Source organism: Rhea americana, unplaced genomic scaffold, assembly GCF_003343005.1.
Source record: "Rhea americana isolate MKP2758 unplaced genomic scaffold, rheAme1 scaffold_89, whole genome shotgun sequence".
Taxonomy (NCBI): domain Eukaryota; kingdom Metazoa; phylum Chordata; class Aves; order Rheiformes; family Rheidae; genus Rhea; species Rhea americana.
The window spans coordinates 2,151,255-2,165,030 of NW_028187077.1; the positions used below are offsets into that span (position 1 = coordinate 2,151,255).

At 33.8% G+C, this 13,776-nt stretch overlaps 1 protein-coding gene across 4 annotated transcripts in view; it reads left to right on the forward strand.

The window, feature by feature from the left end:
- The window catches only part of PRDM5 (PR/SET domain 5), a 94,009-nt gene that overhangs the window by 52,417 nt on the left and 27,816 nt on the right, over nucleotides 1-13,776 (forward strand). For all 4 annotated transcript variants that reach the window (XM_085323895.1, XM_085323896.1, XM_085323897.1 and 1 more), the window contains 2 exons: nucleotides 1,795-1,955; nucleotides 5,487-5,580. In XM_085323895.1, the coding sequence (XP_085180021.1) occupies nucleotides 1,795-1,955; nucleotides 5,487-5,580 (255 nt within the window). The remainder of the gene's footprint in view (nucleotides 1-1,794; nucleotides 1,956-5,486; nucleotides 5,581-13,776) is intronic.

Here is a 13,776-nt window from a genome sequence, read left to right on the forward strand (position 1 = left end):
AAGAAGAAGAAGAAGAAGCCAATGTCATAAAAAATTCCATAATGTATTGAAGTTCTTATATGAAGTAACTTTTAAAAGAAACAACTTGAATTTCTTTTCCTTTGTTGAAGCAGTAGAAACTTGAATGCTACTTTAGTGAAAATAGTAATGATTTCACTTCCTGTTAACCCAGTAGTCACGTGTTCCCAAGACTAGGACTGAAGAGATTAACTAAGCAGTTAGAATCAGTGTTAAACTGCCACATAATAGCATATTAAAATGAATCCCTGTTGACCTTGAAATAGCTAGACTGAAGTACTGAGGGAATAAAGCTACCTGTACTTTAATACCTTTAAAGCATATTCTTCTTGTGTTGTCCAAGACAAAAGTGCTTTTGTTTCCCAGCTAAAAGTAAATCAGAGATTTCTTTTTTCTTTTTTTTTTTTTTTTTAATAGCTGATTTGTAGGAGAGAAAAGCTCTTGTTTTTACAGGGTTGAGAATGTTCATATGTATTTAAGGATCATTGTTTTTCTATGGGCACCATAAACTTCATTTACATGTATTGCATATATAACATGTAATGAAGTTTTTCAGTGCCTGAAATGTAGCATCAGATGAGCTTTAGTATGCATTTTACAGAAATGAGTTTCATTCATACTGGCCTTTGGACTAACACCGGGACAAGGATGGTTTTGTCCTCCAATGGGTTATATTGAGAAAATGAGTTTAGCTCTATGTGTGTATCCTTGCTACTGGAAAAAAGTACTCTATGCTTATACAAACTCTTATTTCATTCATATGGATTAGAGAACAATAGATCAAACCTCCGACTGGAAGAATGAGTGGTAGACCATAATCCTTAGATTTTGGTGATCTTTGTTTATAGTGCAATTGTTGGAAAGTATTTGGGGATCTGGGCACTTGATTTCTAGTTTACAGTGTGTGTGGTTCTGGAGATAACTTAAGCATCCTTGATTTCTGAATGRATACCATTTTATAGATATTTAATTTGTAATCTTAATCTAGTAGCTAACAACTAGAAATGAAGAGATTCTCTTCTGCATTTATGATAGTGGTGAAGAGAAGGTTCATTGTAATGGTTTCTCTCCAGGATCACCTGTCTTGATTTTTTTTGTGCTTTTTTTTTTTTTTTTCTCTGAAAAATGTTTGCAGCTTTGCACAATATGAATCTTCTCTTTCCTTACATACTTTGTTGAAGTTTAAAACAACTGATAATATTAATCTTATCTTTTTCATAACCTTCAACCTCATCACCATTGTTTGAAAAATAGCACTAGTATAGCACTTAGAATTTTATCTACGTTATCTGAGTTTGTCTTTGCTGAAGTGGACGAGATAGTTTACTCAAAGTCAGTACTTCTTGCTTTTAGCCTTCTTTTAAATTCAGGAAGATGCCTCTTACCACTTAGGTTTCAAAAAATTAAAAATATTTCATCTTTTTGTTTGTGAATAGGTGCTGGAAAAACATCTGCTTCTTTCTACTGGCAGCCATTTAATATTCCATTTCATCTTTGTCTATAGAGTTTAATCTCACATTTCTGACTATGCTGTTGTCATGACTATGTTCCACTTTCTTAATTTCCTAATGACTTTCTTCTTTTTTACCTGATGTGATATTCTCAGGACCCAGCTTTTAATTGGTCTCCTTTTGTCACATTTATTGATTTTTCTAGAACAATGAGCATTAACATGATTGCCGCAAAAAAAAAAAAAAAGCTGGTAACTTTGAGGTTTAAATTTTTATTTTAAAATTTTAATTTTTAAAATTGAGGTTTAATTTTTATTTTTATAAGGTGAGAGGACCTTCAAGTGTGATCACTGTGATGCTACCTTCAAAAGAAAGGACACATTAAATGTTCATATTCAAGTTGTACATGATGGGCATAAGAAATATAAGTGTGATCTCTGTGACAAAGCTTTTGTGACACCCTCCGTCCTGAAAAGTCATAAGAAAGTGAGTAGAATCCATTCTTTTGTTTTCATTTTCATTCCTTGTATGTTCATAAGATTGTGACTAAACATAAAATCCTCAAATGCTTCTATATTTCTGGCTTTTCATTAGAAAACTGATTGTACATAACATCCTAAAATGTTTATTGCAATATAAGGGTTATTGGTGGCACCCAGAATCTGTAGAGAGTAAAGTCCTGTGTAAGTAATCCAGCRTCAGGCATGTGGCAGATGGGACTTGCTGTGCTGCCCTTACTACATGCTTATATTACCAGTCTCCAGATTGGCACTGGAGTCAACTTTAGAARAAACAGCCTGCTCACAGGTAAGATTTAAGTAGATATTAACAGGAGAGAAATGCAAGGAAAATAACTGAATCAGGAACAAATCATCTCTGTTTTTGCCACCAAATGCAGGATGTGAGAGTTTGTTAAAAAAACGTAATGCATGTATTTTTGGTCTTGTACTTCATATATGTGGGTAAAATAACTGAGTGCAAACTGTAGTACTTCTGTACAATACTTTGTGCACGTGATTATGTTAAACACTGTGCATTATAATACAAATCTGTATTCAGACTTGAGGATAAAATACAAGAGTCTTGAAACATCTCTCCAACTTTACCATGTCTAATAGATTTTTGAACTAACACATCTTTGGAGCTTATATCAGGTTATTGACAGGTATCAGACAACTGAATTCTCTAATTTAATGGACAGAACTGGCTCCTTAATGTGTGCTTGATCTTTTAACACATGATTACAGATCACAAAAAGCAGTAGGACCAACTAGGAAAAAAGTTTCTTCAGTTTCTTCTGTGATCCTTKAGAAGTCTCAGTCATTCGCTATATGTATGTTAATATGTTTGCTGTTTGTCTTCTGTTTGTTATAAATGCAGCTTGTCTCCGATTTAATATGGATTAAGTTACTAAATAATTACAGTAGCTGCAGGACAGTTTCCTGTGGTTGTATGACTTCCTGTGATTGCATAATGAAGAGGTATTTCCTCCCAGACAGACCTAGTGGAAGAATTCCACCTTTACCTTAGAAGAACTAGAGTGATATGAGGTTACCTTCTTTGTGGACCTCACTACATGTACTATAAAATGCTGAGATTCAAATAGCCTGATTCATCAGTTATTCTTTAGCCTATGAAATCAATTGAATTTTGCTACAATACAGATAGGTAACTTCATATTATGGGACAAGTTTCTTCCCTTCTCTTCTGTTACGTTTAGAATAAGGAATTTTTAAGCACATTTCTCTTTTAACCCTACATATGTTTGTCTAAGGAACTCAAAAATAAAGGATATACAAAATAAACCAGTGATTTTTTTTCTGATTCTTTTATTTTCTTGGGAAAAAAGACTTGGAGGAAGCAGTAATATCTTTTGTTAGACYGGCTGATTTATTTGGAAAAAACCAGACACCTTTTCAGGCACAGAATCTTATWATCTCTATCTACTTGTGTTAATCACTTGAGGGACAGACCCAGCCTATAGTACTTTATATATTGATTTCAGATTAACTTTCTTTGTGGGGAATCTTACCAAGATGGATCCTAAGATCCCCAAATTATAAATGTTACCTTGAGTTATTAAAGATTAAGCTCTGCATAAATATTTAAAGTTGTGTTCCTCCGAATCCTTTTTTAAAAATTTAGTATGAATTGCTATTGGGTATTAATAAAGGCAAAGTAAAAAATGTCAATATACAAGCGTATGTGTGTATTTTAATGGGAAGCAGCTACTACTTATCATTTATCCCTATTCTTTCTCAAACATTCCTTCCTAATTATAATTACTATTGCTTTGTGTTGCTGTCAGACTGGGACTAGCTGTATGTTTGTGAGTCTTGTAGTAGTAATGTATTATTCCTGGAAACCCTGTGAGCTTTTTGTTTTTTTGGAATAAATTTCTAGTGTCCCCCCATAATGGCAAGTTATTCAAGAGGCTGGTAAATCTTTAGTCTGAAAAGTGAGTTTCAGGGTATTCAGAAGATAGGAATCACTGTTACCTAATGCTGAGATTTTTGTAGTTATTTGGCATAAATGTATTAGAAAGTTCATCTTTTCCATGTGGAAAGATAATTTATTCTTTGAAGTTATTGAGAGCTTTCAAGTTGTCTTAAATTTGTTTATAGTTTTATTACAGTATATTTTTAAAAAACTTTTTGTCTCATTTGGAGTAGGCAAATATGGAAGTTAAATGCAAATACAGTGAAAATAAGTTGGTAGTTCTTATTTTGCTTTTGTAAAAAAAAAATATATATATATATATATATATCTGGCTAGACATATCAAATTTGCTTTTTCTTATATATTGCACTTACACAGAATGTAGTTCAGTTTTTTGTACAAATTCATTTTATTATGAGGTCAAGATTGTAGAATGTGACTATCAATCTTTTCATATGTAATCACTGCTGCTAAGAAGAGAATCTTTTGTATGCTAATTTGAGATATACCTTTATATCCCTTCTTATTGCAAGTATCTGTGTTCACAGAGGGRAAAATTAAGTAAGTGCTTACCTTCAATTATGCATTTAGAAACACAGTGAATTCTTTTCAGAATTAGGAGTCTAAAGTACTACGTGAAAAGTGATGAGAACCCATACATGTAACTTTTATTTCAAGGTGGCCTTTCTAGTGACTGCAGAGGTTGGATGGGTGAATTCAGATTTTCTTTACATTTTTAAATAATGTAAAGAAAAGCACTCTAGCCTCAACAGGCTTGATTTCAGAAGACAAATTTAGTGTATCATTCCGAGTTAGTGACAATTGCAAATATTTGATACACTTCTCATTATCAATGCTGGATATGCAATCTGATTCTAGTATTTATTGCAAACAAGAAAGGATCCAATTATGTGATTCTTATTGGCTGAAATCCCTGAAAATTTGCACTTTGAAGGTTTTGCTGTCTATCATACGTCAGATAAGTGGATGGTTGTTTCGTATCTGTGAGACAGAGTCAGAAGTCATATGCAAAAATTTCCATAGATAACTTTTAGAACTCCAGCTCATGTCATATTTTACAATGGGAAAAGTTAAAATATAAATCTCTTTCCACTACATTTAATAAYGAAATAAATTATAAATTGTGAATTTATAATTGTAAAATTATAAGCTTTTAAATAATAGTCTAATTTACTAAGTTTAATTTTATTTGGTAACCAAATTATTGTTTACTGGTTTAGCAACTGCTGTAACAGAAATCAAACTGAAAAATAGATGGCTTAATCTTGGAGTTAAGAAAATGCACAAAGGTGAATTGGGCATTTGTAACTGTTTAGGTAATTGTGAACTGATTAACTCAAAAGCCAGTTTATTTTGCAGTTAAGATTAGCTTAGAAACTTTAGAAATAAATGGAAAAAAGACTTGTGGTTAATCTGTGCCTGATGTGATTAAATAAAATATGTAACAGTTGTTGGAGAGAATAATGGCAAATGTCAAGTACAGTTAATCTATTCTATATTTCGTTTCTTGAAAGATATGCTGAAACTTTCATTCCTGTCTTTCTGTGCCCCATGTAGACTCACACAGGAGAAAAGGAGAAAATTTGCCCATATTGTGGACAGAAGTTTGCAAGCAATGGAACACTGAGAGTTCATATTCGAAGCCATACAGGTACAGTGATATTTATGAACAGAGATGTTTTTCTGAATATATAGAAAGGTACTTGTAAGTATGTATACAGTTGCTTTGTCTATCTACAGGCAGAAATACAAATTTACAAGGTAGAGTAGCCTAACACACCATCTTTTTTTTTTGTTTTTTATGTGTAAAACTGTGTTTTGTTCTCAGCTATAAATATGTATGAATGATAGTTTGTTAATATTCTCTTAGGTTATCCTTATGTTTGCTCACAAGTTCTATTGCTTACTAAGCATCAAGCTAGTTTTTTGTTTGGTTGCATAAAACTAMTTAAATAATTTCAGTGGAACCATGACAATTTTTATCTGCTGCTGTGACATGAAGCAAACAGGAATTGTCTTTATTGACTTGAAACACTGATAGCATCTGTGTAGTGCATATGTTGACTACAGTATGCTATAAAAATAAGTATTTAAAAACATGCTGACAGATATTTATCAGTGATTTTTCAACTAAAAATATCAGTTAAAACAGAAATAATGTTTGGTGTTTTGGCTGTTCATAGGAAAAATTTTACTGTAAGGACATCATTGGTTCTGTTTTTTTCATTGGTCATATAATTTCTCATTCCTATAGAATGGTAATAAGAGATAATAAATAATATGTCAGAAGATAAAGCGATGATCTGCTTTTACTTTAACAGTGAAACTTTTGCTTTTTAAAGACGTACATTGTTTGAACGTTATTAATCCACTAGATACAGGGTTTACAAAATAATCAGGTACTGTTTTACAACACTGATCCTRTTTATTAATCTCTAAGAATGAGAACACCACCCAGATCACAAGCTTTATCTGGGCCTTTTCAGTTGTCAGTGAAATGAAAATAAGTTTGAATCTTTGGCTAAGAGTTTATTCGTCTGTGTGGCTTCTGTGAAGTCTTGATGCAACTTCTAACTTTATCACAGACTGTATCTTATCCAGATTAGAATGTTCTACTTTAAGTAGACTTTAACTCAAAAATAATTTTCTGTTGCAATAGTCCTGGGTCTGAGTTTTTTAATTTATTTTATGTTGTGACTCAGATTGTACTGCTGTTTCGCTGTCATGTTACATATGTGCTTCTGTAAACACACTGAAAATAAATTAGACATGTAGGTCATTTTCACTTACCTGAGCTTATGTTTTCCTTTCAAATAAATGGCACGTAACTGAAAGAGGCTGCTTTATGATAATTTGCCTCCAGTGCAGAAGGATATAGGTTTGGTTTTCACAAAGTATCAGTTAACGAGTAGCCTTCCTGTGATATGCCATTCATTTTTGCATAAACAAATTTGGTTTGCAGCAAGATGACAGAATTGGTGTTTTTAATCATATGGCTTTCTATGTTGTGTGGCAAAAGTCTGTTAAGATTAAAAGTTGGTTTTAGTTTGATATATTTTATAATTTTGAATGCGACTGCCACAGACACTAGCAATTTTAGTGCTCCTGCAGTCAGGATAAAAGGCTAAAATTGATTTGTATCTTTAGCTCTTACTCTTTGCTAAATTTCATGTTTTGAACATACTTCCCTCAGAACAGCTGTATAAAAATATATACATATAAGCATGTATATAGAGATTCTGTTCAGATGGTTACTATATACAATAATCATAGGCACAAAAGGCACTGAAATTCAAAGCTGGCAAGATACAGAATTGCAATGCAGCAGTTTTCTTTTGTCCCTTTCTTTTCTTTCTGCTTGCTTTCTCTTCTACAGCTYTACCTTCTTAACTCTTTTCCAAGTTCTTCCTGCACAGTCTCACCTGTTATGTCTTTTTCCTCTGTCTTCTGCTTYGTCGTCTTTTCTGTCACTTCTGCAAGATGTTGTAAAAGAGCACAAATAGAGGAGCATGTAGAATAAGGATTAAGAGAATCTTTGTGAGCTCTGCCCTTTAGAAGGACCAGACACCCACCGTGGTTTGGCTTCAGAAAATCAGGTAGGCAGGAGTAAAAGGAAGAAGTTAGATAGCATTATTAGTTGGTCTTTCAGCACATCAGCCCACTTCTGTGAATGTGACCACCTCAGTTTCTAAACTGTATTAACTTTGGTTTTGATATTATATTTTTATTTTAAATACGGATGTTTCTTTACCTTCACTTTGCCATCCAATGAGGAAGTATGTTACCATTAAATTCTTCTGAATTTTAACGTACTAGACTGGGTTTCCATGAAAATTATGAGTCATGGTAGATTTTCCAATGCTTAAAGGAATATCAGAATGTTACTCTAATTCTTCATTAGAACCTCTGGATTCACGTTCTTCTGTGTGTTGCATGTAAGTCTGCTTTTTTACCTTTCCTAGTGGAGTGGTTTTGTTTTTTTCTTATTTTACAGATCTTTTCCTAAAACTTCAGGTATGCTTTCTTTGTGTTATGGATTTTAGACATTAGTTTGCGCAGAGCAGAGGTGCCTTCGTGTTTCAACCTGAAACAGCAGATAGCTCTTGGGGAAAAGTTGTTAGAGTTGTCTGAGTGAAAACGCTTTTCACACATATGCTCTACTAGTGACATTCAATGTTTCAGTGCTTTTAGGCAGATTTTCCCAAATTTAGGAGTTAAGCTAAGAGGGGTTTCATGAAATCGCATGTTAAAGACCTCTAGTATTGACTATAAAGGCTTGCAAAATTTGTAGCCATTATTATACCAGAAACAGTAAACTAAACATTTTGGACTTATTTGAGGTAGAGAAGCAACCAGGATTTTAAGTACACTTGTGAATTAAATGTGGTGAGAAAATCTGATGAAGATGGTGAAGGGACGATACAGGTTAGAATTAATGGAATATTTACTGTAAAACAGTTTGTGAAAGAATTGCACAAGAGAAGAAAAGAAAGAAAACTTTCAAGGCTTCTTTATCTAAAAAGCTGAAAATACTCCTTTTAAAGACAGTTCTCATTCAGCAAAAAATGGCTTGCTAAATTCATTTATAATGACCTGTGATAAATGAAGTCCAAATCTTCCATCTTCCAGTCCARTTACTATTGTGATGTCGATCACATTTTTGATTAAGAGTTTTGTAATTCATGTCGCTCACTGTGGTTATTGACTGTGGGATCGATGCATTTTCAGAGTCAGTTGTGATTTCATTCTCTTGTGATTCCTGACCGCTTTTTGGTTATCCTGATGAAATATGGAGGGGGAGAAGTGTTATTGCACTTCTGAAGAGATATTTTTGACTTGCGTTTTAACTAAAGACCTAAGCCAAGTTGTTCACGATCATAATAAACACAGAATAATCCACTGGAGGAAATTATTGCTCAGTGTGGGAAAGTTGTGCTTTTCCATTGCATTCATTGGGTCAGAGTGAGTCAACCCTTTCTGAGGGGTAGCTTGCTTCATTTCAGAAAATAAGGATAGTTGGTGAAGGGAGTCTGCGTCATCTACAAAAAAAGTTGAATATTCATTTGATGACTTTTAATAATAAAGTTCGCTGCATCATGAAAATCTTTGACAACTCTTCAGGGATCTTCAGCTCATCAAACAATGGAGTTACAAGCTTGTTTTATTCAGTGATGGAAGTTTGATTTCTAAATGATTCTGTGTTGAAAACTTCAAACTCTTGATACCCACTAAATGTTGTAGTTTTGAATTAATCAATTCAGAACTGTGCCCTCCTTTGTTTTTGGTCAGACCTCTAAGTATCACTTTCCATATGAGCTAGAAGTGAAACAACCAATCAGTGTCTGTTTTCATGAGGTGGTTCATCTTTGTGAATAAGCCTTCTTCTTTAGGAGCAACTGAATGGTACACATCAGTATAAATWTTGGAAAGACCTTCATGTCTTAGTGATTACAGCTGATTGGGTTAGAGTCCTGGTTCAGACTTTTGAGTTGTCCTGTTTTCTGTGTACATGTTCAACTAGACTTTGTTTTAYTTGGGACTTAAAAGAGGCTTTGTTCAGTATTCATAAAATAAAACCAGGCCAAGTTCTTTTAGAAGACTTGTGTACCAATTTTTATCATTTGATGTATTCATTTCATTTACAAAGCTGGTTCTTGGCAGTCCTCCTTGTTCTGCTTTAGAATCATAATTTTGATATGCTTAATAATCCGTATACAAAAAGAGAAGCTCAGTATAAATGGGCTTTTTTGGCTGTTATTTAATACAAAGCACCAGGTCTTAAATGTTGTTACTCACAGATGTATGCATGCTTCCTCAGTAAGCAATTTTCCTTCCTCTTTTATCTCAGAGTAAGACTCTGTAAATGAGCCCTAACGATACTTGGCCTTTTGCAGAAACTGAGGTGGTTTGGGGTGAATGAACATGTCTGCATGTGCCTGCGTAGAGGGAGGCGTTGGTGTTTGTATCTGAACCTAGCATATTGTTCTGTAATTCATCATCCAGGTTTCCAGCCTTGGAATGACAGAGACAGCGCTCTGTAGGTCAGCTGAAATAGTATAGCACATTCTCTCTCTGCTGTATCCTGTTGGTTTATGGCTTCTTAAGGTCAGAGGGAGCTAGGGTTAATTCAGCAAAAGAATCCTCTGACTGTGATATAAATTCCATGGCTTGTTCATAAATTGTAAAAGAAATTCTGTGGACTGCTTTTGGGGCTTGAAAACTGTGGGCCAAAAGGTTAATTACTTGCCTAAAGTTTTAAGCATCTCTGTGTTCACAGTTGCTGGCTGTAGTTTGTACTTTCYTAGGAGTTGCCTTATACATAGGTATTTAAATCTGTTAATTGCTGTCTTATGTGTGTGTTTATATATATGTTTGTGTATGTCTACACAGTATGCATTAATGGTGCATTTTATCTGTCTGATATTTGCATTGTTACTTTCCTAATTAGTTATGTCCTAATGCCTTCCATTTTGAGGATATAGCACGTCAAGTAGTAGAAAAATGGAAGTTGATGTGAGGCAGTTTGTATTTGCAGGTTCACTTTTTTGAGTAAGAGGATTGAGTCTGTTTTGACTAATTCCGTCCTTTCCATGCCATCTTTTATGCACTCTATTACATAGTTCAGAGACTGGTGAGGGACAACTGACGATCACAGAAGTCTTTCAGAAAATGCTTATACATACAAAGATGGATTAAAACGTAAGGAAGCATAACCCTGTTTTGCTTTTTCCACCACGCTTAGTTAAGGTCCTGGTACGAAGCCAGTAAGACGACTATGACTTTACATTTGTCTTAAATATTTTCCARAAATATTGATGTTTTTATTTAATGCCCTTTTTATTTAAGCCATGATCTAATGTGGCATTCTGTCATATTATACTCTCTGCTATGTGGAAAAAAAATCCTTATTTTGTATAAAAATATTGAAAAAGTTATTTTTAAATTTGCTTCAATAGACATGAATGGAAGATAATACTAATAAATTGCATTAAAATTGTAAAAAGCCTTCAAACCTTTGACCTCTATATCTTGTATGTCAACATAGTTAAGCTTACTTTTTTCATGATTTTTCACTTCTACATTTAAGTATTTTTTGATATGCTTGTGAAAACATGTTACCGTACTTATCCCGCACAGCATTAAGTGATGCTTTTTCCTTCTTGAGATGTCTCTCTCCCTGCCTAATATTATAGCCTAAACTTTGCCATTTTGGTTACATTTCTAAGATTTGATGAACGTGGAATTTATGTATATTTAAAGTCCAACTGTGTAAAAATTAAGGCCTAAATTTTGCACTCCYATGTCAAAACTTCCAAATGACCAAATGTTAATTGTAGAGTTATAATCAAAATTTTTGGSTATTAACAGTAGTTCAGTCATCTGAATATAAAAGACTCTAAAATAGTTGAAGAAAGTCATGATTGATATACAGCGTAACTCCTGTTTATTGCTGTATAAATATGTCTCCAAAATTCTAATAGCTGAAGAGGCAGCTGTGTATTGATACACATAAGAAAAGGTTTACATCCAGGGCTCCTCAATCTAGCAAATCTTCTGCCAAATTATAAGTTATTTGTACTTTCCTATGTAAAAWAAATAAATAAATAAATAAAAGGGAATCTTGAAAGAACTTCCTCTCATAGCTCAATAATATATGTGCAAAAGTGTGTCTGTATCTAGTCAACGAACAGCTTGCTAATGTCTACAGATAGGTTCTTTCTATTCAATAACTTATAGATGATCTCTCTCTTTTATCTACTGAACCGAAAAAAACAAAGCTTGCAGAAGGCCTCAAAGGTAAGGATTCTGCATTTCTAAACCTTTCAGTTTATACATCATTGTCCTATTTATCCTGAGACAACAGTTAAATCTTTATAAGTACCTGTAAAATCCCATGCAGCTGTCAGCTTCTTGTTGTTTGCTTCTGTGAATGAYCAAGAAGTGTTCTTATAAGGGATAGATTGTTTGAATACTAGTGACATCTTTAGATCAAATTAATCATACCACTTAAATGATTAATGTATATATTGCTTAAAAGATTTCTTTCAGCATTGGGTTCACTGAGGCAACAGGTTTTAATGCTCCCTTCATGGAAGCAACAGGTTTTAATGCTCCCTTCATGGGGAAACAATCATTTCATTCCACTGATAGTCGCAAAGATCAACCCTTTTGTTCTTGAAAGTGAGCATATAGTTTTTTTTATTTGTGACTAAAATTTTTAATACTACTGTAGAACTGATGAGAGGCTAACTAATTAATAATGGTGGTTCATGCTTCACTGTAAGAGTTCAGATAACCTTTTTTATTTTGCAGGATTCTTACTAGTCTTTATGGTTCCTTCATTAAGAGATAAGTAAAACCATTGTATCATGAAGCTTATAATGGGCTAGATGGGGCAAATATTTTGATTATACATCCAACCAAATAGGTACTGCCTGGTAAACTTTTAAACTATGGAAGTATCACTTCCATGCCTCAGAGAATAAGGCATATCTAAGTACTTACATGAAAGACAATTAAAAAAAATTGGTTAAAGCAATCTATATTTCTTTTCTTTTGAAAAGAATAGCACTCAAGTTTTTTTCTTGGTAAATGTGACCCTTGGGAGTGGATGGGAAATACATTTGGTTGATTCACRTAAAAGCAATCTTAGTTCTCCCTTATGTCTGGCAAATACACAAGTACTGGATCTCAGAAAGCATTCACAAATATACAAACTTACTGTTATTAATCACCAATTACAGATGATCAATTATTAATCAACAAATGCAGAAATAATTAATATCTCATCTTAAATCTGYCAGTTTGAATGTCAGTTAAAATGAAGGATGCCTAAGAAATGTCTCTAACTGACCCGTACCTCAGAACTGCTTCTCTTTGTCTCTCATGCARCAGTTACGGCCTGCACAGCACTGCTCTCCTCAGACCAGCCAAGGAATCTCGCTTCTTTGTCTGGCTGACTATGAGCATATAATTACATGTGCRTTCGGTGTTTCTGGGCCTTGTCTTAGCTGCAGCCCAGAAGTATTTTATCTTTCAAGTCATGAAATCATTTAGTTCTTGCCATGAGGGAGTTATTCCTGTGTGGGTATTTCCATGCTTTCTAAACTGCTCCATTTGGAGTGGTGACTTCAGTGGTTGAACAGGAGGCACGCAGGCCGAGGATCTGTGTAGGGCCAAACATCCTGTTTATTGCCTAGTCCAGATTAATGGTGGGCCTTGTAAAGAGAGCATTTTGCTGCTGCAGTTGGCCTTACTTCATGATCACTGTCCCATGATTTACCCGTACTACAATCCCTGGGTAAAATTATAAAATGCTTAAGAGACCTACGGTATTAAATACTTTTGAAAATACTACTCTGCATCTAAAAACTGACACTTCCACAAGGGAGGATATTTCTAATTTTGACGAGAAGAAATGTCTGTCTCCTCTAAGTCCATTTGACATACTGCACAGCACACAGGTGGTGTAATTTACCAAATATTTTTTAACGATAAATATTTGATCTTTACTTAATAATCCATTTTTTGGCATTTTCTGATTTAAGTTCTGTTGAAGTCATCTGTCTCCTTAAATTCCTATTTAACTTCATCTCAGTTCCATATGAATTTCATTTCATTTTTAAGACATTCAGTTCTGCCTATCTTACTTTACCTGCGTTTCTTTGTTGGTRTTAAAATATTTGTATAATATATTAACTGCATCCCTATATGGTTAAGGGCACAAACTTTCTTTTTACTTTGATAAGAGCTCCATATACAGAGCAACAGCAGCTGAGGATAAATGTGTAAAGTTGTCAAATGCCCTATATGAATAGATAACGTTCTAAAGCATATGTCACAGATT